The sequence below is a fragment of the Trachinotus anak genome, unplaced genomic scaffold, assembly GCF_046630095.1.
Source record: "Trachinotus anak isolate AG129_WGS33_773 ecotype Australia unplaced genomic scaffold, CSIRO_AGI_Tana_v1 ptg000026l, whole genome shotgun sequence".
NCBI classification, from domain to species: Eukaryota; Metazoa; Chordata; class Actinopteri; order Carangiformes; family Carangidae; genus Trachinotus; species Trachinotus anak.
The window spans coordinates 327,786-350,723 of record NW_027273877.1 but is presented as its reverse complement, the minus strand read 5'-3'; the positions used below and the strand labels follow the sequence as shown (position 1 = coordinate 350,723).

The window sequence follows — 22,938 nt, the reverse complement described above, 5'->3', positions numbered from 1 at the left end:
TGTTTGAGAGGCTGCTTTAAATGTGAGAGACACCATATTCCTAAGGTTACAAATGGATATTCGTCCATGCATTGTACCTGTAATATTACCTGCAGTACCCAGAGACCTCAGTCCTGCATCATCATACCTGCTGCATTTTAGTGTGGATCCCCTGACCCATCTCCGTCCCCCCATGAGTGACCAGCACAGAGCCATCTTTGTAGATGTGGACCAGAGCTGCAGCCTTTTACACAGACGTGCAGAAAAGAAGAATATTCACATGACTGAACAGGAAATCAGAAAGTGCAAATTCAACATTTCTGTGGAGCTTTTTTCATCAACTAAACCACAAACTAAAACTAGTATTACTTTCTGTTCTTGATGTGGTAACATCAATGCATCCCTAAAAATAAAATAAAATCTGGATCACAGAGACCTGGTTTAAGAAGCTCTCAGCAAATGCGATGCCGTATTTGATGGGAATGATGGACATCCCCCTCTTCTTCCAGCGGCTCTGCTGGTTAAACTGGTCGATGGCTCGGCGGCGCGCACTGTAGTCAGACTTGGCCTTACATTCCTCCCAGCAGCGCAGCATGTTCTCTGGGCTGAACTCAAACTTGTAGTGCGTGACCGACGACCCCTTGTACATGTTGATCTCCCGAATCTGATGAAGAATTTGATTAAAAATTAAATATTAACTCAAGTTGTTGTTTTTGATGAATCATATCAAGTGCAAAGCGAGACAAGACGGTGTGTGACCTGGTCTGCAGGGCGTCCCAGCACCGTAGCCACATCGTTGACCATGTTCTCCACAACCATGATGCTCTGGGGCACGCCAAAGCCCCTGAAGGCGGTGTTGGAGGGCAGGTTGGTCCTGCAGGCGGCGGCGCGGCCTCGCAGGTTGGGGATGTTGTAGGCATTGTCCATGTGAAGCAGAATCTTCTCAACCACCTGCAAGAAGAAGAGGAAAAATCAGTGATTGTGTTTCATGTTTTCTGCGGTTTGAAAATTAGAGAAACTTTTACCAACCAGAACAGATTCATCCACAGTGTTGCCAGCATTGGTGTAGTACTGGATATCTGCAGCCACGATCCTCCCATCGTTCATGAAACCCACCTGAAAGAAGCCACAATCGACAAAAACCACGACTTCACCATAATAGATTAACTATGTGGATCATCGCAAACAATCTGATCATGTTCAGTTTTAAAAGTTTAGTCTTACAAAGCTCTGTCCTCTGAGGAGTGACACTGTACTTCTTTCACAGACTGTTTAGAGATCTGAAAGCAACTGACAGTATCCAGTTTTTTTAAAGAAAGAAAAGTCAGAGAAAATGATTGATGTATCTTGGGACTCATCATGTTGCATTTAAAGATTCTCTCTGGAATGAGAGTGTGTTGTTGAGTGTGTTGTTGTACCTTGTACTTTCCCAGGACAGGGTGACGAGCTCCTGTAATCAACATGTCCTCACCTCGCTCCAAGACACAGCGGACTGCACGACTGGTCCTGAACACAAGATTTAAAACAGCTTTTTTGAATCATCTCATCCTGGTTTCCAGTGATAATTCTTCTCATTTTCCATTCATCCAGCATGACTTACTTCCACGCAGCCACGGAGGTGATAGAAGCCAGGATGGCGGTTTTAGTGACCTTCCCTCCGAAGGCTCCACCCATCCGTTTGACGTGACAGGTGACTCTGTTTGACGGGATGCCCAGCGTCTCAGCAATTACATCCTGCCGTCAGGAAAACAAACAACGAACAGATGCTCTTCAGCTCTTATTTCTTTCAGCCGTGTTATTAACCTCAAGATCTTACACTGATCATTATTATTCTGAAATATGAGACACAACCTTCAATAAATGGTCAAACTCCAATTCAGATATGCTCTTTCATTTCATTTAAACTTTTTTTTTTTCCAAGAAATTAGTTTAAGTCACAATCTAGTTCAAGGTTGTTTAAATACATTCAGGTCAAAATTAGAGGATGTCACTGAGAGGACCACAGCAGCCAGCGTCCAGGTGCCTCCATGTACCTGAGTTGAGGTCGGCCACTGGGTGGAGACGTAAACGTTGAACTCCGTCTCCTCTCCGACAGGAACAACCAGCATACTCTGAGTCTCCATGTAGAAATGCTCCTGGCCGCCCAGTCGCACCTCTCCTGAGGAAACAAACACAGTCTGATGAAGAAATGGAAAAGTAACAAGCCAATACATTTTAAATCACCTCTGCTTAAACAATGGATTAAAAAATTCCTGTGACTTTTTCCAGATTCTGTAAAACTGACGCATTGTGATGCTCGTGGATGAAGATTTTTACCTTCATAAACCTGATCGACACTTTTAAAGGCCTCGGCTACATCTCCCATCTCGATCCACCTGAGTGGCTTAAAGAACGACGACTTTTCAACAGCTTCCTGTCACAGCGACGGAGGACAAACACCAGGGGAAATGAAAACTGATACAGAAGGAAATATCTACGAAATGATGCAAGAGAAGATTTGACACAGTGATGGAGCCATAGAAAGATTCAGGATTGAGTGAACGTCTGCTGGATGAGTTCAGAGACAGTAACATCACAGACCTCTATGGTGAACACAGGCTGCGGCAGGTCTTCATAGCTGATCTTCACGGCTGCTGCGCCTCGTCTGGCGTGGGCCCTTGTGTCAGCCACCACTGCACATATCATCTGACCGATGCAGGACACCTGAAAACACACAGGTCCATATTATACATTTGTGCAATACACAGATATTTTCTGACTATTTAAGAAGCCCTCCACACTTTACCTCCGTCTCAGCGAGCAGCTCCTCGTCATAGCCAAACATTGTACGGACTTTCTTCCCAGGAATATCTCTGGCTGTGATGACGTCAATGACACCAGGAAGCTGCAGAGCTTCGCTCGCATCCAGCCCTCTGTCGGACAAAAGACACGTTTAGAAGCAGATGTTGAGATTTAGCATCAGAGAGTGAGTCAGAAAACAGGAAACGCCACAAAGCGTCGCTCTCTTCTTACATGATCTTCGCGTGTGCTCGAGAGCTGGTGACCAGAGCCAGGAAGAGCTCCCCGTCTGTCGCGGGCATGTCGTCACAGTAGACAGCTTCACCTGTGGCCTGGCTCATGGCAGAGCGATGCATGATGGGCCGCCCCACTGGATCCTGGTCGCTCTGGCCCTTTGGCACATGCTGCAGAAGGAGAAGCAGTCAGCTTTATGTCAGTCTCTCTTCTTTAAGAGATAGGAACACACACACTGACCTGAAACTCCTGCAGGCTGGGCTGGATCTCTCTGGGTAAAGGCTGGATCCTCTCAGGAGGCTCATCTGTGACCACATCCTATAAAAACTCATGTCTCATTATCCTGCAGCATCTACCATGTTGCATTGCATTACACCAGGAGAAACTGACATTTGTGGGCCTACCATTTCTCTGAGCTTGTGCAGGACGTCCAGGTTAAACCTGAAGAGGAAGCTGAGAGTCAGGGACCGCCGGAAGTCTACTTTTCCTCCAGGAGCCGAAGGAGGGAGGGCTAGCTCGTCCAAAAGGATGTCATAGGCCTGGCTGAGGGTTTCATCATCCCACGGCCTGAAGGAAACACAGGAGGAGCCCAGACAAGTGTGGTTTTAATTTCAGTGGATTGTGTACGACTGTTTTTATGCTTCGGCTGTGTTGGAGCTAAATGTGCTTTCTGGTTAGAGCACAGGAGTGAGGAATAAAGATAAAAGAGGAGTAAAGAGTCAAGGAAATAAAGGAGGAAGGAAGAAAAGAAGGAAGAGAGGCAGGGAAGAAGAAGAATAAAGTAAATAAAAGGAAAGAGTAGAAGTAAAGAATAAAGTGAGGAAAGCCAGAGAGTTGGAAACCAAGAGAGAAAATGAGAAAGGAGGAAATTAACAAGAGGAAATGAAAAGAAAGGAGAAGAAACATCAGAATTTTCTAGTTAAATTTTCCCACATTGAGCGATGACCTTGCAATGAAAGCGGCGCAGGTTCTGGCAGCACTGACAGTGGTTGGTCCCATTCCTCCATAGTAAATACTGACATCCTGAACCACCCTGGATCCCTCAGAGAAAAACACCCTCATCCCTGTCGTCACGGTGGGAAATGAGCTCTCCTTCCTCGCAGCCTGACGGAAAGCTCGAACAAACTCCCCCTGCAGGACAACCATGGCTTCATATTCCACTTTTATGAAGTGATCTTTAAAGTTCGACTGTATAAATGCATAATATGACAAAAGTTTAAAATTCAAAACAGCTTGAATCCAACAGCAGAGTGTCAACAGAACCAGCGATTATTTGATTTGAGTTATAAACTGACCAAAAATCTGAGGGGGCAAATAAATGCTCTCAGAACATTTGTACCTTTCTGGAAAAGGGAATGAAGACAGAGACAACTATCTCTTCCTGTTTCAGGATGTTTTTTCCAAAGCTCACAAAGAAGTCCTGATTGAGAGGAACCTCTCGTCTTCCTCCTGGTGGATTCAGACAGAACTGTTCGTTAATCAGGAGTCGAGATAATCAGTCTGTTTCTCTACTGTCTACTACAGCAGAGGTTCCTCTCAAAGCCATCACTGGGTTTCTAATGTCTCCATTGAATCTGGACTCACCGCTGGAGATGACGCTCACTTTGCTATTCCCAGCAGCCAAAACAGGGTTCAGGTCTGAATTAGGGTACACACTCACGATGTTTCCTCCAAGAGACTAAACATGTAAAAACAAGGATTAACACACAGGAAACGCAACAATTCATGTGACTTTACCTGCAGGATTCTTTCAAATCAGCAGACTAGAATAAAATATGACTAAAGTTAAATGTGATCACATTTTTTTGTTTAAATGAATTAAAAGGGAAGAAGGAGGAAGAAGAGAAACAGCGTTGTATTAGAGGGAAGTCTCCTTACAGCAACATTACGGATCTGCTGGCTTCCCAGGTTCCCCAGCTGCTGGATCAAAGCCTTGAAGAGCTCTGTCTTCTCCTCTGGAAACTGAGGAACCAGCTTCTCCAGCAAAGTCCGGACCTCGGACAGACTGCAGCCGGCGCCCAACCACACTCCTGCAGGAAACCCAGCGTGTTAACAACAGAGCTGCAGGGCACGGTCTGCAGAACAAGTTCATGTGAAAATGGAAGTTGACCCCACCCTGTGGTGTGTGAGTGACCTCGAACAGCTCCTTCACTCTGGTTGGAGATATTATCAGTGGATGCAGGACACCTTTGAACTTTATATCTGGACCTTCAACACAAAGCAGACAGACCAGACTTTAGTTAACTGTTTTTTTTAGATCTGAATATGAACTAGAGTCACCGCCTCACGGTTGTACGCCTCTGCCAGTCAGCCAAGTTGCAGGAAACATGGTCACAATCTCCCCTCCTGAGTTACAGCACTGAATATTAGTCAGAGGTGTTTTTGCAGAACATTATGACGAGTTAAACTGTGTCATAATTAGTGTATAAAGGCTGAAGTGACTTTGGCCTCTTTCTCTGCAATAAACATCATATGGAAAAGCAGAGACTGGTTTTACTGGTCACCTATGTTGGTGTTGCCCATCACCAGTGGTGCAGTTGGGTTACTGGTCTTCAGCTGGACCAGCTCCTCCAGAGAGGTGGGGGACACCCAGGTCATCCTCTCCCCATGGAAGGTGAGTGTCTGTGGGTTTGCCGTCTCTGCCATCAGCTGTGGACAGAGAGACACTTTAATTTTATTCTTTTACTTAGTGGCATGAATAATTCATCAGTTTTAGAGAGACAGTTAACACACAAGAACTCAAATAACCCTGTGTGAATTTAGACTGAGTGCCAAATAAACGAACTCACAATCAGTTCAGGAGGGAAGATCAGATCCTGTGTTGGGTCCAGCGGCTGAAGCTCCTCCTTGTCAAACAGCTGTGGCTTTTCCTGGAGGCCATCATGAGAAGATGGTGAGATTTATCATGGAACAATGTGTGGAGAGAAATAAATGCTTCATGAAGTAAATATTGGAATTTGACCTCAAAACGTCTGACGAGTGGCTGTTATTCATTAGAAGATAAATGATGATGAAGAAAAGCTGGGTTCAAATTTACAAAAGGTAAAAGCATCAGAGAAAATTAGAGACTTGAAAAGGTAAGAGGAGGCAGAAATATCAGCTTCACTGCATGTTGAGTCACAAAGGGAAGGAAGAAGAGAGAGTAAAAGACGAGAGGAGAAAGGTAGAAAAAAAAAGAACTCACAGTATTTTCCTCTCCATTGAGGCAACAGTTTCCGACTCCGTTGGCTTGGCAGCAGTTGGTTTCCTGTCGGGATCATTTCACATGGATATCACACTGCATGCAGCCATAACACTCATCACATAACAGTTGTACAACAACCAGTCCAGCCACCACATGAAACTATAATCAGTCATAGAGCTGTGGTATCTGCCATCACCAGTCCCGGTGCTGGTTTCTCCTGAATGATGTCACTCAGCTTTGTACCTGACAGAAGGTCCTGCAGCCGTCAACAATGGGGCGATATCCAGTGCACCGACACAGATTACCTGAAAGGCAACAACACTCAGTGAGGACAGGGCTGGGTGCAGATCAGATGTCTGTGCACACACTGCACAGTGCTCACTTCGTGTAGAAGAATAATTTGATTATAACCAGATTCACTGCAAATCACTGGAACCAAAAAAACACACAGGAAGTGAGAGAGTTGGGACCCCTATGACGTCACAGACCTCCGAACAGCAGCGTGATAGATTTAGGACAAAAAGCAAACACACCAGCCAGAGCCTGGGTGATGTCCTCCATGGTGGGCTGAGGCTTGTTCCTCAGCAGAGTGTACATGGACATCACCATCCCCGGAGTGCAGAAGCCACACTGGGAGCCATGAGCTTTCGCTATCCGCTCCTGTAAACACAACATCCAAACCCATCTGATCGGTATCAAAGCACAATTACTTGGAGCTTTTCATCTCCAATGAAGTTACTTGGAAATTTTTTTTTTTGTTTTTTGCATTTAACAGGAAGTTTAGGTGGGATTTTAAAGTTGTCACATACATGATTACACAATTGTGCACATTGACTCACTCATAACTAAGAATAAAGCTAAAAGAGAAATGAATGAGAGACTCTGCTCCTTCAGCACACAAAACTGACCTGCACAGGGTGGATCCTGGTCTTGGTGCTGCCGATGCCCTCCACCGTGGTGATGGCAGCTCCATGAAGCTGACAGATGGGCAGGAGGCAGGCGTTGGCGGAGTAATGTCTGACGGAGCAGTGAAGGCAAACTGTGATACAGGTTGGCTGGAAGGAAACACACACAGGTCATCCAAACTCTTCAGTCATCATCTCTCAAACATTATCTCAGGGTACCTTTTAAGAAACCTTGAGCAAAACTGGGCTCATGCTGTTTGTTTTTGTAGATTTCAAATCAAACTTTTACCTTCAAATATTGTTTAATAAATGGTGTAGAATCGGGACACAGAAGTTAATTTTCAAACAGCTTCAGGGTTGTGATTTTCAGTGTGTATTAATCTCCAATAACTCACAGAACACAACAACTATATCTGAGCCAATCAGAGCTGAGCAGCAGGACCATGTGGTTTCTAGTGAAGGATACATGATGGCTTTGGTGGCAGGTTGATAGCGTGACACCATCACCGTGCACGCCCCGCAGCCTCCACCCCCGCAGCCATACTTGGTTCCAGTTAACCTCACTGGAGTCACTGTCAAGGAAATACCCAACCTGAAGGTGGCGCTCACATCATCTTTTGTGATTTGTGAAGATATATAATAATATATTTAGAAAACTCTATATGTGAGAGTGGACTTGGAGATTTGAAGGATACGTCTCTCTCTGAGGAAGGACAACAGCATCGTCTCAGGGTCTGCATGGTTCTCCGTTACCTGTTGTGACAGACGGCAAACTCACAGTCAGAGTTCACACTGATGTAAAACGGCTTTGCTGTCATGAGTCAAAAATTATCTTGTTCATGTTTCTTTAAAGTCTTTAACTGTCTGGGTCTGAGTTCAGTCGAGCTGTAAATCATCAACAAATCATAAACAAATGGTCAGAATAATATGTGAAAAGGTTTGTTGTGTTTCCTCGTTTGTTCCTCTAGAAAGTTGTGAATCATTAAAATGCAAGTCTTCAGTGTTTCCTTCAGGATTTTCTTCTTGCCAAGAATAAAAATGCTCTAAAACAGTATTTGACCTATGTTGTGGCGCTAAAAATACCCACTGAAACCAGACTATTAAAACTAAAATGAATAAATTACAATTAATTTACAAATAACTGCATTTGATGAACAAATGTGCAAAGAAATAAGTAAATATAAGCTGGAAAAATAAAAATAGTACATTTAAATCCTTAAATTCTCTAGTAACAGAAAATAATTGAAACTGCAGCCTTTCACACTATCAGACACTCAAATTATTCAGAGGTCAAGCATAACACATACACACAGGCAGTGAATTCAATGGTTGAGAAACAAGATCCACACAAACGTCCAAACATCCATGGAATTAAATTTCAAAGCTATTTAATTTCCTTTCCCATGTCATGCGGATTTTCTCCACATATTTTTCTGCAATCGAGCCATTAGAGCACAAAACCCTTTGTGCTTCTTGTTATCTCCAAACAAAAACTACTCAACTCATACTGAGTTTATAGCATTAGTATACTGCTGCAGCACCCAATACAGGACATTTGCCCCTGTTAGTGTTATACTGTTATATGTAATACACCATTTGATGCTTCTAGAGCTCATTTTTAACTTTTACACTGGGCTGCAACTTATAGTTATCTCCATTATTGATCAATCTGATGATTATTTCTTGATTTTTGCTCTGTAAAATCCAGAAAATAGAGTGTGAACATCTTCAAATTGCTTGTTTTGTCTAACCAACACTCCAAACCCCAGCGGTATTCAGCTGGAGCCATGAAATATTTGGCTTTTTTACATGAAAAACAACAATTTAAACTCACTTACACTTTTCCTGTCTATCTGAAATTCATGAGTAATTACATATTAACTGCCACAGATTAAAAAAAATAAAAGTTATTAATTACAACACTGTCACTGACTATAAAGCCATAATTTGTAGGTGTTGTGTCATAAATTGGTACAGTTGTAGTTTTACCCGTCGACCCCCGCGGTCACAGAGTTTAACGGGGTACAAATTTCAGTGTAACACCAGCTGCTGCTTTGAGACTATTTTTGGTTTTTTTGTTTAATTTACTTCACTGTTTTCATTTTCCAAGTCTCTCACACTGTTTATGAGCTGAAGGAGAATTTTTTTCACCGGCAACGAGCAGCGGAAAAAATTAGCAAAGTTTTAAAACAGACGTTAGTGGCGGAGGTTAGCTAAAAAAAACCAACAGCTAACGGTTAAACCGGCTACACGGCCACAAACTGCGAAGTTTATTCGCAAATGTGCAGATTTTTTACCTTTTTGCCGTTGATAAAGAAGCATAAAGTGTCTCCTGTCACCGTCAACATTTTCCAAGTGCACAAGAAAAAGTTCCACATGTTGCTGCAAGACTTCCGACTGTCGAGGAATTCAAAATAAAAGGCGGAATTAAACAGCCCAGAAAATACTAAACGTATATTAGTATTTATTAATATTATATGTATATTTTATAATATTAAACGTGATTTATTTATTGTAATTTTTTTTTATTACTACCCAAAAATAAAACATACTCCAGTCTGGATATTTGCACTGTGATATTTTAGCATACTTCAGGATTTAATTTCCCCTCCACCAAAAATATATTTAAAAACTCAATTTTAAGATATATCTATACCTCAAATCGGCTTTCCGATTCATTTTCATGAAGAAAATTATGATTAATGACAATTTTATTGTTTTATTTTTAAAGGTAAAATCGCTTTACTTCCTGTCCCACACTGCTGCTTAACTCTGGCTTGACCAATCCGAGGCCTCCATCACTGGGCACGCCCACCTCCAGCTGCTATCATAACCTGCAGTGAATTACTGTGATTACCTGCTCACACCTGTGGCAAACTTGATTTAAACTGTGCTTCTTCACACAGTACAGTCTCTTTATCTCCTCTCTGTCGCTGATCACAGCTTTGTTTTGTCTTTTTAATGTGGTTTAATCTAAAGCCTGAAAATGAAGCAGCCTGCCATTATAATTCCCTGTAAATGCACCAACTTCTGCAGCTGCTGTTACACAACTTTTATTAATAATTAACCTGAACTCTGCTCTGAAACTGTGTCAGGTCTGAAGAGCTCAGTGTGTCCCGACACAGCTCAGTAATTATTGTTTTACACACTTTATCTAAATCTAAATCATTTGCCATGAGGCCAAATGATTGATTCAAATATGGAGATAATTCTTCCAAAAATCTCAGAGAAATTATTTATTTTCTTCCACAGTTATTATGAAAATAGAATCTATATGTTTAATGCACTTTATCATAATCAAAGCATGACTTTACACAAAAAAAACAAGTTCACCAGCGCTAAAATAAAAATGTAATTTGTAAATCGGGGGGTGCAGGTGCAGAGTGGGGCCATCGGGGGGAGCTAAAGACAGAGAATAAACATGATCTGGTCTTTTTTGAGCTGTGTGTGTGTGTGTGTGTTTCAGACCTGGAGGATTGAAGGCTCAGCCTCCCTGTACAAGGTCACAGCTTGAGTTCCTCTTTCTTCTGTTTCTCTCCTTTTTGTTTTCTTCCAGTTAGAATTTATAGGAGTGTGTATTGGAAGCACCTCGGTCAGATCTTTGAGTGTGGGAAACAGCAGCGTGAGCGCTCGGCCCTCCCTGTCCCCGTTTGATCTGCTGCCAGTTTATTTACTCAGCTTTTGTTCCAGGTTAAACACAAGTGTCTCTCCCTTTTCCCAGAGGACTGAGTTTCTGTAACTCATTACCGCAGGTATGATTCCTGAGAATGAGGAAAAAGACAAACATTTCTCACTTTACAGCTCAGCTTCTGTTTCTCATGAAAGATCTTTTTTTTTTTTCCTGAGTGTCGTGAACTCGTCCCTCAAACTGAGCTGAGCACTCTGCTGCCTCTGTGTCGGGCAGATTTGCTTTATTTACACAAATCACAGCATGTTGGGCTGAGATTTACAGCTTAAGACACAGCACGGGTCAAAAGTGCCCCAGCACCCAAACACACACAGACGCACCCCAGGCTACTGAAGTTCAGACGCTTTCCAGGCTGTTAACTCCTGCAGAGGCTGATTTTAGCAGGTTTGTGCAGCTCAGAGGAAACGCCACGATGAAAATGAAGGACTCATTGGTTTGGCTCAAAAACATTTCTCCAGCTTTATTAAAAGTAAACAGCCACTAAATCCACAGTTATGGCTGTTTGCCTGACACTGGGGAGGGACTAAATCAATGAATGAATCAATGAATTTCTTTAATTTGTGTGTAACACCATTGAAAACTGAATACCACATGTGCTACAAACTCCTTAAACCCAAAGAAGACAATAATATATTTGACAAAGCAGCTAATTTTCATGCAATGCAAACAGCTTTGGTTCCCTTTGTGTCCCCACTGTGCTCTGGGGTCTCGGACTTCCATCTGTACATGCACTGCAGCATAAACAAACTGCTCACGCACACGACTGGAAGTCTGTGTGCTCCCAGACCTGCTGTGCAGAACATGTGGGGGTTTGTTTTTCCGTTTCTGTGACGTTAAGTTATTCTGGGCCGAGCGTCAGTCGACTATCTTCTGTCATCTGCTGGAACCCAGTAAATCTCGTGTATCACTCCTCCTCTTCCTCAGTTATTCCCTCATGCAGATGTGATAATCAGTTTTCTATATTTTGTGTGTTTGTGATTATAAAGCAGGTCTAGGTTCTATATTAATACTGTGACAGCATCAAAGCCTCAGTCCACAGAGAAATGCACACAGCCTGTATTCAGACACTGAGCCTTAAAACCAGCCGTCAGGACTTCTGGAACTTTGTGATGCTCTTAAAACCACAAAAATATCTTTTTATAAATATCAACACTTTAAATAAAACAGGAAAAGTGTAAAATACGGGACGTTTAAACCTTAGTCTAAAATTTGGCTGTGTATTGCAGCGTTGTTGTGTCACAAGAGACATGTTGATTTTTAACTGGAAACATTATCAAGCTGTAACCCAGCAAAGTGGTGCGTACAGTTCAGAGGCCGGAGCCAATTTTCAGCCACATTTGATGGGCGGTGGGAGATAATTTCCTTCCATAAGTGCAGCTTACATGGGCCAAGTGAGGAAACTACCACTTGCATTTACTTGCTTGGCAATTAAACACTCAGAACATGAGGAGGATGTGAGGGAAAAATGTCCAGAGTAATTGGAAAAAGTTGTGGATTTGACCTGAGGCAAACACACAGCTGAAAAATAATTCAAGCTGGAAGAGATGACTGCTTTTTGTGCGTTATCCAGCCAAGTATTTAAATACATGATGCTGTAACACTGCTGTCTACGTGATGTTTAAAACATTACGTCAACTATCTCACAGTCACTTTTCTGCACTTCTTTACAGAGACTGAGCTAAAAGCCCCTGATGGGACAGAAAAGTCGACTCCACAGTTATGTGAACTCACATTACATAAAGCAAAAACCCGAGGGCTGAAGTGCATTTGATTCATTTCTACACAAAGACATCAGCGACCACAGGGGAGGCTTTTGTCCGGACGTCCATCTTGTCATTATTTACGACCAAAAGCACTCGAATGCCTGACCCATTTCCAGCTGATGAATTTGGAGGAAGAGACTGAGGCAGTGTCTGTCAGGCTGAGGACACAGGAAACATCAGTGTGAGTGTGTCTGCTTAAAATGAAAGAATCAACACATTAGAAAATTCAGAATTTCTCTTTGGTTCCATATAATAGGATGTGAGCAGAAGACGCGGGGCCGTATCACTGCAAAACAGCTGGATTCATCATCTCTGTCTCAGAGAATCTGTGAGAAGTGAGTGAAATTTTAGATTCCACTTCACTGGGTTGATTCTTTTAAATGAACACGATGAATAAAAACAAGAAGCAGAAAACATGGCTGCCAAGAGGGATTTGCTGATTGTTTAGATGTGAGAAATAAAGACTTGCACATCTCAAGCTCTGCTAACATCCCCGAGAAACGACTGTGTTAAAGCCACAGCGTGAAATCAACACACTGCTCTGAACACAACACTGCAGTTGTGTAGTTGGCAGAGAGCAGGAAAAACAACAGAGCTACAGCGCCCACATACATACATCCTGTCCTCCATGGATGGATCACCAAGCAGAGAGGTCAGAGGGGCCCGCGGCCGGAGCCCCTGAATCCAGACTGTTTATTAAGTCCAAGAGCTCAGTTTAAAGACAAAACAGCCACAGACTCAGAATTACTAAAGGAAATATGAAATGACCACAGTGGTTACACTTATCTGTTAATGCTGATATTATATCTTCTCTATATTTGGGTGAATACATTTATTTTTGCAAACAGCAAAAATAAAGCCATGAATATGAGAGAGATGACAGAGACGTCATCCTGTCGAGACGAATTAAATTCTCTAAAAATAATGTGGAAACAGCGACAGACAGACGACTCTCCCAGCATCCTCTGGGAGTCCTGGTCCCAGTGGGGAGGGACCCACCCTCTGGATTACAGAGGTGAGCTGTGTAATTTAACATGTTAATGACATGCTCCACCAAACAGCTGCCGTTAAAGTTAGAAACGCGACGCCGTGTCACTCTGCATTTAAATCTACTCTTCAGTTTTGCTTCCAGACCTTTTCTGTCTCAATCTAAATTTAAAATGTTACATGCATCTTATAAAACCTTCATTCTATAATTTCTTTTTAATTTCTGTCATTTCTTTATGATACTTTTTTGTAGAAGCCTGGTTTAAACTCTAATTTGTCAGTTTTCTCTCTGAAAATGATGTTCGCAGTAATAGCTCCATGAAAAAAACAAAAACAACACTTGAAACACAGAAAAAGATGGAGATGTGTTTTAACAGTTGACACAGAAAACAACCAAACAACCTGGTTTTACACTGACCTGCAAATTTCACTGAATAGAAATGTTTTGATTCTTAAAATGTCATTTTAAAAGACCATTCATCGCGTCTGTCACAATCCGATTTGCCTCAACATCTGCATTTAAAAATCCTTATTGTGAATCCTGTGTGTGTGTGTGTGTGTGTGTGTGTGTGTGTGTGTGTATGTGTGTGTTACATATGAAATAATTGGCTCTGACAGCAGCGAAGAGAGAACCAGAGCTTGGCTGCCACCTACACCAGCAGATTTCTCTCAGTGCAGAGGGAGGAAACCTGCAGCTGCTGCTGTTTGTTTCTCAAGAACTGAATCACAGCAGAATTTAGTGCACGTGCTGTTCTACACAACATGGTCACATCTCGTGCAGATTTTCCCATGGATACAGTTTGTGACGCTGCACCGAGGTCTGCACAAAGGTTGCAAACACAACAACAACTTATCAAATGAACAGTCAGACAACACGACAGCATTTTTAGATTGAAGGACAGATATTATTTGCCGACCAAACGCGAGCTGTTTTCCATTAAGATTTAGGTCCTGAAGACTGGAGCTGGACTTTTTACTTTCAGGCCAAGTCACAACATTATTTTAATTAAATGCTGGAACAATAAATGAGACTCCAACATGCCCCTTCACACTTCAGCTTTGAAGACAGAATGAACAAAACATCCTTGAAAATCATTTTTTATCCAGATTTTTTAAATGAATTGCTCATAACAATCTTTAAATAGTTTTCCATATTTTATAAAACAATGCAGTTTTAAAGGGAATGGTACATTTTAACAGTCAACATTCACAGATGTGTCCTGACTCACATTTACTCTAAAAGACTTGACTTGACTTTATCTCATTTGAAAATCCTCAACAACAGCTCTGAGAGTTTGTTCCATATTTCAGCTTTAAAACCCTGAATTTGACAGTAAATGACTTGTTGATAACTTTCATATGGTTCCTCTCTCTTTCCCAGAATCCCAGTCTGTAATTAAAATGATAATGAGCCGTGTTTCAGCCGAAGCCTCGGTCGTGACGTCAGCTGTGACTCCTGGTTCACCCCGACCCCCCCCTGGCAGAGGGAAACGCAGCCGGATTAGCCTCCGCCTGAACCCTGAACACACTCCACAACCCAGAGTGTGTGTGAATGAGGGATGATTCAGAACCAGCAGCACATAGGTGAAATTAGCATTTTAATAGGAGGAGTTCATTTCCTAAGTGCTATTGATCCATTTTGAATAGAACAATAGAAATGATGATGTATTCATAGTGGATCTGAAGCAGCTGAATGAAGGATCTTCTCTCACTTCTACCCGGTCCTCATCACAGGTCTCATGTTGGGTAAATCATCAGGTTTAGATAAACCGAGGTGTAGGAAGACTCGAGCGAGAGCAGAATTCAGTGATTCAGACCAGAGACAAGAGAAAGACACGAAAGATCTGTCTGTGTAAAGGAAGACATTCGAGTTCAGAGAAACTAAGACCTAAAAGTAAACAGACTAAAGCCAGATCTAAGAAAACCCAGTACTAAAGACCAAGACCAGTTTTTATAAAGACAGAGTCTGGAGTTTACAGTGACCCAGACCTGAATTGAGAAAGACTCTGGCCAGAGTTTAAGACCAAGACTTTAGAAACTTCAAGACCAGAACATACAAGGAGTAGTTTATACAAGACTGAGAGTCTACATCCACGCAGGGCGGATCAGCAAAGACAGTCGGCAGGAGTCTTCCTCTGCAGACTGTGAACGTCCACACAGTCTGCATCAATAAAACAGACACCAGAGCTCACTAAGACCAGATCCTGAACTTATCAAGAACCAGACCAGAGGGTAGTCAGCTCCAGACAGGAGCAGACAGAGCTCATGAAGACCAGGAACGAGAACTTAGAAAAGTTTCTGTCTTCTGGAAGAGCTTAGAAAAACCTGAACTATGTAATAATATGACAGAGGTGAGGGAGTAGAAAGACCAAGACCGGATTTTAGAGAGGCCAAGACCATCAGTCAAGAAACCAGTTTCAGAAAGACTAAACTAAAACTAAAGAACAAGGAGTCGCCTGAGTGCCTCAGCCTCTGAAAGCCTCTATTGACTCAACACAAGCTGATTTAACATGAAACAATAAACTGAGGTTATACAACAACACATTCTGTGTTGGACCAGAGAAGAAACAAAGCAGTGGGTCTGAAGCTCACCTTTCTTTTCTCCTGGTGAATAAAACAACAAGTCAATGTGATTTGTTTTTTGTCCTTTTTGTTTTTATCTTAAAATGTAATTAAATTGTATTCACATAAATATAGACAGAGTAGCCTTAGCAGTGTAGTTCTGGCTCATTCAGGGCAGCCGTAGCAATGTTAATAGTATCAATAGTCTTAATGAAGTAAACTGAAATATTCACAGTTGAAAACGCAGCAGAATCATTAAAATACGTTTTCTTCCCATCAGACAAAAGGTTTGTGGCGTCAACAAAAATCTGCTTCTGGCAACCTGCTGTAAAAAAAGAGATAATCACACTCCTGCACATCCGGTGGATTTTTAAGCACATTAACGTTGGCGTTCAAAGCTTTCACACGCTCAGCAGAAACGTGACGTTCATTTTGGATGGCGAGGGCGGAAGTGTGAGGGATTATTGTCCAGGAAGAACACATAGATGAAATATCAAATCCCATTCACAGCCACCCACAGACACATCCAGAGAAAGAAGGTGGAGACACAAAGACACAGCTGAAACCTCTTGAAAAGGAGGAGACGCTGGAAGCACAGTCGCCTGAGGAAGGAGATACTGTACTTGAATGTAGCTGTGAGACGCACTGGCTGTTACAGACCCGGGTTTGCTGCACGTTTGGGAACAGAAACCAGGCCTTGGATTAGAAAAGAGATGAACGAGGCTTTAATTGAGCACTAAGTCAGGTCTTTCTCCACAGCATGATTAGAATAGAGAATATCTGTGGGCGTAGGTTAGGCTGTAGATCAGAACCACGAACCAATAACTTCCCCAACTGCTTAAGTTTAAGGTGTCAGGTTTCCAAAACCCACAAGCCCTTAGTCACTAAAGGGACAAATTAGACAGAAAAAGAACAAGAGCAGTACAATCTAAAGATTTAGATCTGTGATGTAAATTAAAAGCAATTTGTAATAAATGGGAATAAACATGTAAAGGGTCCGATCAAAACTGAAAATATTGATTTCCATGTACAGCGACGTGATTCCCAGGCCTGAGATTTGAACCAGTGACCTTTTGTCTGTAAGCCCAGCTCTCCAGCTCCAGATAAGTCTGATATTCAGATAAATCAACAAACAAGCACATTATTCTTCTTCCAGGCAGCTAAACCCCAGAGGAGAGACGACAGTGTAACAGTGTGTACGCTGCAATTACACTGAAGTGTCTGTCACATTTTCCTCTTCGGTGATTTCACTTTGACACAACAGCGTCTGAGTTACACAAACATTATGAGACAGTTTAGCTGTAAACTATGATAAAGGTCAATTTGGCAGGAGAAACAACAAGGAGGAAAACCTTGAGTATTTTAGCCTCCCAGCGACACTGACATCTCATTTTCCTTGTATGATTCCTTAAATATATTCATGAGTTCATAGGTTTCAGTCTGAAATGCTGGTGAGATAATGAAGATGTTTTCTTCCATATTCAGGGAGATTAGGACCCTCACACCAAATCCTCATTTATCTGTATGTAAGTATGTTTATAGTAACTGATGGGAAAGACCCAAAGAGTCTGTTTCATAATCTGCTTTGACTGTTTTCTTTTTGTCCATGTTGTTTGTCTTACACTGAATTTGAATTGAATTGAATTGAATTGCAGTTTTATTGTTGTGCAACCAGCCAAAGTTGCAGATGCAGCAGGTTTCTGCAGATTATGGGACTTATGTTAGTTATGCATAAAGCACTGTATCATTTTTAACAGTAACATGCACAAACAAACAGGAACCAGACAACAAACCAGTTCAATTACAAAGAGTTTAATCCCAAAAATACTTTTCTTTTTTCCATTTTGGCTTGTAATACATCGTTTGGTCTTGCTGTATCTTGGCTGTAACACTAAACTGTATCATTTACATCGTCTGAAGTCGTGGCTGTCATGCAACGTTGAAGCTTGACACAGTTTGACTGATCACCGGAGAAGGATGCCACGTTCACATCATCGGGTTTTTGTTGGAAACATAAATTCTGACTGCAAATAAAACAACATTCAAGTCTGCCCCTGGTGGCAGTTCTACGTATGACCTGGGAATCTTTATAGCATCCCAGGATGTTAAATAATGATCAAGTTCCCCCTAAAACACAGTCAGCCCTACTTAAAAATAGAGTAACATGCTGCAGTTTATGGTTTAAGTGAATAGTTTTATTATTTTGTGGACATCAGGCTGCAGCGATAAGATTTTCTCCTGTTTCTTCTTCTGCTTTGACGTGAACGTGGCAGACAACAGTGCATGTGAGACATTCAGCAGTCCATCCAGACCAAAGTCAAAACGCGAACCTCAGTGACTTCTTACCAACTATTCTGCCAGCGGTCAGTTCTGTCAGTTTATGTGCTTAAATAATGGAGCTTGATGCTAACACTGTTGTGGTCAGCAGCTGAAATTGATTTAAAAAACTCCCATACAGAGCAAGTTTTGGTTTATCATTCAACTAGAGGACGAGTTTATGATTGAGTATCATTCAATAAGAGGAAAAGTCATTTTTAGGAGCAGCTGAACAGGTTCCAGCCTGTTGGTTCCTTCCACTACATCATCGTTACGTCTCTGTCCTGTCACTGCCAGCAGGTCGACACAGTCTGGGATGCACTCATAACACTTTCTCTCCAGCTCTGACAAACAGCTGATCCTCAAAAAACATTTCTTTTTCAGAACAGTGGGAACATAATGATGGACATTAATCTTTTAAATTGATTTTATGACAGACATCAGACTGAATCTGGTTTTGTTCCAGGCTGCATCTCAAATCTGTCGCTCTATGCTGACGACTATGTGCTGTGTTGCTATAAGTCGTCAGAGGAAAACTAAATATAGATCAGATGTGCTGGATCATGCATAATGCATAATAGTTGTTGGCACTTCATTAGTGACCATGATCTGCTTAAAAAACACTGAATTATTACGCATAAGAAAAATGGGTAAGAAAATAGATGAAGTGATTAATCAACAGCTATTTTGACAATTAATCAATCATGAGATAACTGTTGATAAACCAACACAAAGCCATTGTGAGCGTTTATCGGTGTGTTTGTATCCAAGACTCTAAAAAGTAACTAGTAACAAATATAGCATTTTTTTCCAGCCAATGGAAAACGGTGTATGTGCTCACAACAAGTATTTGGCACAAAAACAGTGCAGCTGGAGATGATTTGTAGTTCCTTACTCTCTGCAGCAGATATATCCAGCTGTAAACAAACACACGGCCACTTATGTTCGCAACTAGTTATTTTTCATGGAAGCTGCACTCAGGCTACAAACAGAAACCAACAGCAGAGACGGTGAAAACAGTCAAAACTAATCAGATGACGCAGAGATGAAATGGTCAAATTCTAGTCTGGAGCAGACATCTGCTGAGTTCTGAAGAGACACAATCAGCTGTTCACAGAGCTGAAGACCTGCAGGGAGGTGTGATCAAAGAGGGTTTCTCTGGGACAGACACACCACTCAACATGCAAAAAGAGGGGTCTGTGCATGAATTTTGCAAATTTCCTTCTGAAATTGCTTGCATCTCCAAAAAGAGGATTGAGGTGTTATATAATTGTGTCAAATGCAACATATAACACACAGAAATTTAGCTTAACCTCTGAGCAGCCAGCACTGAGCCGTTCTTTAATCACCCACGGCCAATCTGCTTTGTTGAGCCACGACACTACAAGCTGGATTTAGAAACATTATTCCTCTAGAAGGTGAGACCACAGCCACCTTGTGAGTTAACTAAACTGAGACTGAGTTTTGTGTGTCTTCTCAGGGGACTCGTCTTTGGTTTAACACTGTCTCACAGCTCGAAACACCAGCCTGTGCATCAGTGCATCCCTAATCACATTTACAACAGCCTCACATCTGTGCACAGCACAAGCCGGCAGCCACAGGGAGCTCTGCCAGGAGATGCACACTCTGTAGAAAACATCCCTTATGAAGCAGTCCTAATATTAATAACAATAATAATACATCAGGGACTTACAGGGAGGTCCACAGTCATAGAGACTTCCTCCCTGTGAAGAGGGTTAAACAGTCATTCATCAAGGCAAACCATCAATATTGTCCCATAAATTTGAGATTATTATGATTATTCTGTGAATTTATATAATTCATGATGATGTCATGAGCTCATCTAGTTGTTTCCTGCAAATAAAGATGTTGATAAATGAAGTTCAGGCGTTTGTATTTTCACTGTGTCCCTCTATAACAGTCCTACAGGAACCTATGGGTGCGAATGTGACAGTGCTGCTTTTTCTAGCTCGTGTGGCGTCACTACAGATATTTTCCCGTCACATGTGGAGACTTGGTGCTGCAGAAATGATGTTTATGCTTCATGATGTTTTTATCCGCTACGTATCACTGCAAAAATCCATCCTATAATGTTTCAGCAGCAGGGCTTTATCAGAGCTCTTTCCCCACCACCACCACCATCATCATCGCCATCATCATCATCACCATCATCATCACCATCATACAGCCAAAACCTGGCATCACTGCCTCTTCTTCTTCTGCTTCAGTGACTTCCTCCTCTTCACGATCATCTCGTACAGCTTGTCCATGCCCTCATCCAGCCCCTCTCCGATGATGGCGCAGGCCGGCTGGACGTGGTACGGGGTGGAGGGGCTCAGCTCGGCCAGGGCCAGCTGCCTCTCGATCTCCCCCACATCCAGCGCCCGGGGCAGGTCCTGCTTGTTGGCGATCACCAGCAGCGGGGTCCCCTGGTTCTCCGAGAACCGGGTGATCTTGTGCAGTTCGGTCCGGGCCTCTTCGAGCCTCTCGGCGTCCACGGAGTCCACCACGTACACGATGCCGTCGGTGCAGCGGCTGTAGGGCTTCCACAGGGGCCGCAGCTTCTCCTGGCCCCCGACGTCCCAGAAGTGGCAGCTGATGCCCCTGGAGGCCCCCGCACCACCCAGCCGGATCTTCTCCGTGTTGAAGCCGATGGTGGGCACCGTGTTGACGAACTCGTTGAATTTCAGCCGGTACAGCACCGTGGTTTTCCCCGCAGAGTCCAGCCCCAGCATGACGATGTGCAGGGACTGGAAGGCGGCCAGATTGGAGAAACTATTCCCCATCTTGCAGGCTGGGAAGGAGGAACAGCCTGCACTCCCACAGTCCCCGCAGAGAGCGATATCACGGCGGGAGAAGCTCAAATGTCCCCTGAGGGATCCATCCCGGGCCGGTCCCCCGGCGAGAGTCAAAGCCTAAGGTCGGAGACGCCCGATCCGCGCCTCTGCCGCTCAGCAGCTGTGGAGGGCGCAGCCCCGCGATGCTCGGCGGCTCTCCGGCAGCCAGACGCGCCGCAGCATCCCTGGACCCACTCCAACAGCCGCGGCGTCCACGGACAGGCGAGCCAGCGCACACGCAGCGGAGCGGCCACTGATGCGCAAATTACGCGTGGCCGAGTGTCACATCATGTCTCTGCATCTGCGTGTGTCCGTAGTAACACACACACACACACACACACACGCACACACGCACACAAGTGATGGTGTGTGACGCGTGGATCAGCCTCCAAACGTGACGTGTAAAGTTACACCAGGAAAACACCCGAACTGTTTCCGCGACCCTCAAAAATAAAAGCCCTGTCTGCTCTGATTGATCCCAACTCCAGCCAGCGGCATGAAAGAGCATCTTATTCTGAAAGGTACTGACTCACGCAGTTTCCTCTGCGCACTGAGCGACCTGAGCCGCTGAAACACTGCCCCCCCCCGCAGAAAAAGACCAACTGCAGGCAGAGCACCGGTGTGATCTATAACACAGATCAGCCTCTGCACTGAACACGAGAGTCTGCGCAGCTGCCCCACATTCATGTCCAGCGGTTCCGTACAGATGTGGAGGCTCTTTAAATGAATCGTCATGGCAAACATCTGGACTTGTCTGTGCAGATGTGAATGACGTGAGCTTGAAACCCGCGCTGGTTTGTCGCGTTGCTCCTCAGCAGGTGGACAGTGATGGAGCATCAGCATCACCAAGACTCTGCCACGTGATTTTCAGACTAAATCGTCAGAAGACGTCATGTGACACCTGAACCACCAGATGGCAGCGCGGTGCTTCAGGGTGAGGGGTGAGGCTGCAGGTCCCAGGGACAGGCAGCTGGGGGGGGGGTGCTGTAACGACATCACATCTGGAAGAGACCCCCCCTCATCCCACAGTGGAGGGGGGTTTGTGTTGTACAGATTATTTGTGACAAAACTAACAACACAATCTGTGGGTCACAGTAACCTGCAGCACCAACAGCCTCTGGCCATATTTCTCCCAGTGTCCACATCTGGGGGGGTTCCAGCAGGGCTCCCTGTGCCCACAGCCCCCCGACAATCAGCAGCACTGACCGGATCATTAATACACAAAGTTTGGCACAATCAGTGAAAAGCGGCTGTGGACACGCAGGACGTTCAGCAGCAGCGTTGACTTCAGATCCACAGAGGCCCCAGCACAACCGGAGTCATCAAGACCGTCCGGATTGTTCCCTGTGCCCTCCTCCCTCATCGATTTCCTTTCTAATGAGTGTGTGTGAGATCAATGAAATGAATTATAAACAGCACACACACACACACACACACACACACAGAGTGACTTTGTAAGACCACAACTCACTCTAGCTGCACTTCTCTCCCCCTGACAAGGCTGAGTCATCTGATAGTCTCTCGCCCACCACCCACACATTCGTCTCATCCATAAAACAAGAGCCTCCTCCACTGATTTACCTCTGATGTATTCCAGCGTCTCCTCAGGTAACAGGCGGCGAGCAGCAGCCAGGTGTTCAGGAAGGTTAAAGGAAACTCAACATTCTCCCTGACGAGCTGTTTGACTCTGCGGCTGCACTGGTGC

The 22,938-nt window shown here is 43.6% G+C and overlaps 2 protein-coding genes across 5 annotated transcripts in view; both read right to left on the bottom strand.

The window, feature by feature from the left end:
- aox6 (aldehyde oxidase 6) overlaps nt 1–22,938 on the bottom strand; it is a 27,840-nt gene extending 4,902 nt beyond the window's left edge. For 2 of the 4 annotated variants that reach the window (XR_011685355.1, XR_011685356.1), the window contains exons 1-27: nt 9,378–9,507; nt 7,776–7,833; nt 7,547–7,643; nt 7,084–7,192; nt 6,709–6,835; nt 6,419–6,480; nt 6,176–6,238; nt 5,781–5,861; nt 5,496–5,640; nt 5,107–5,199; nt 4,870–5,021; nt 4,576–4,669; nt 4,331–4,440; nt 3,938–4,122; nt 3,396–3,558; nt 3,232–3,309; nt 2,992–3,161; nt 2,765–2,891; nt 2,560–2,682; nt 2,296–2,392; nt 2,013–2,137; nt 1,580–1,713; nt 1,398–1,485; nt 1,009–1,095; nt 739–930; nt 416–643; nt 128–223 (exon numbers count right to left, since the gene is read on the bottom strand). Coding sequence is in view for 2 of the 4 variants with exons in the window: in XM_071464750.1 (XP_071320851.1) it covers nt 128–223; nt 416–643; nt 739–930; nt 1,009–1,095; nt 1,398–1,485; nt 1,580–1,713; nt 2,013–2,137; nt 2,296–2,392; nt 2,560–2,682; nt 2,765–2,891; nt 2,992–3,161; nt 3,232–3,309; nt 3,396–3,558; nt 3,938–4,122; nt 4,331–4,440; nt 4,576–4,669; nt 4,870–5,021; nt 5,107–5,199; nt 5,496–5,640; nt 5,781–5,861; nt 6,176–6,238; nt 6,419–6,480; nt 6,709–6,835; nt 7,084–7,192; nt 7,547–7,643; nt 7,776–7,833; nt 9,378–9,458 (3,165 nt within the window). In the remaining 2 variants the exon portion in view is untranslated. Of the gene's footprint in view, nt 1–127; nt 224–415; nt 644–738; nt 931–1,008; nt 1,096–1,397; nt 1,486–1,579; nt 1,714–2,012; nt 2,138–2,295; nt 2,393–2,559; nt 2,683–2,764; nt 2,892–2,991; nt 3,162–3,231; nt 3,310–3,395; nt 3,559–3,937; nt 4,123–4,330; nt 4,441–4,575; nt 4,670–4,869; nt 5,022–5,106; nt 5,200–5,495; nt 5,641–5,780; nt 5,862–6,175; nt 6,239–6,418; nt 6,481–6,708; nt 6,836–7,083; nt 7,193–7,546; nt 7,644–7,775; nt 7,834–9,377; nt 9,508–22,814 lie in introns of those variants that run through there. The other 2 variants (XM_071464751.1, XM_071464750.1) reach the window with 2 other exon arrangements.
- Nucleotides 17,877–22,169, bottom strand: arl4ca (ADP-ribosylation factor-like 4Ca). The gene has a single exon (XM_071464760.1). The coding sequence runs from the start codon at nt 21,180–21,182 to the stop codon at nt 20,598–20,600; it is 585 nt and encodes a 194-aa protein (XP_071320861.1). The 5' UTR covers nt 21,183–22,169; the 3' UTR covers nt 17,877–20,597.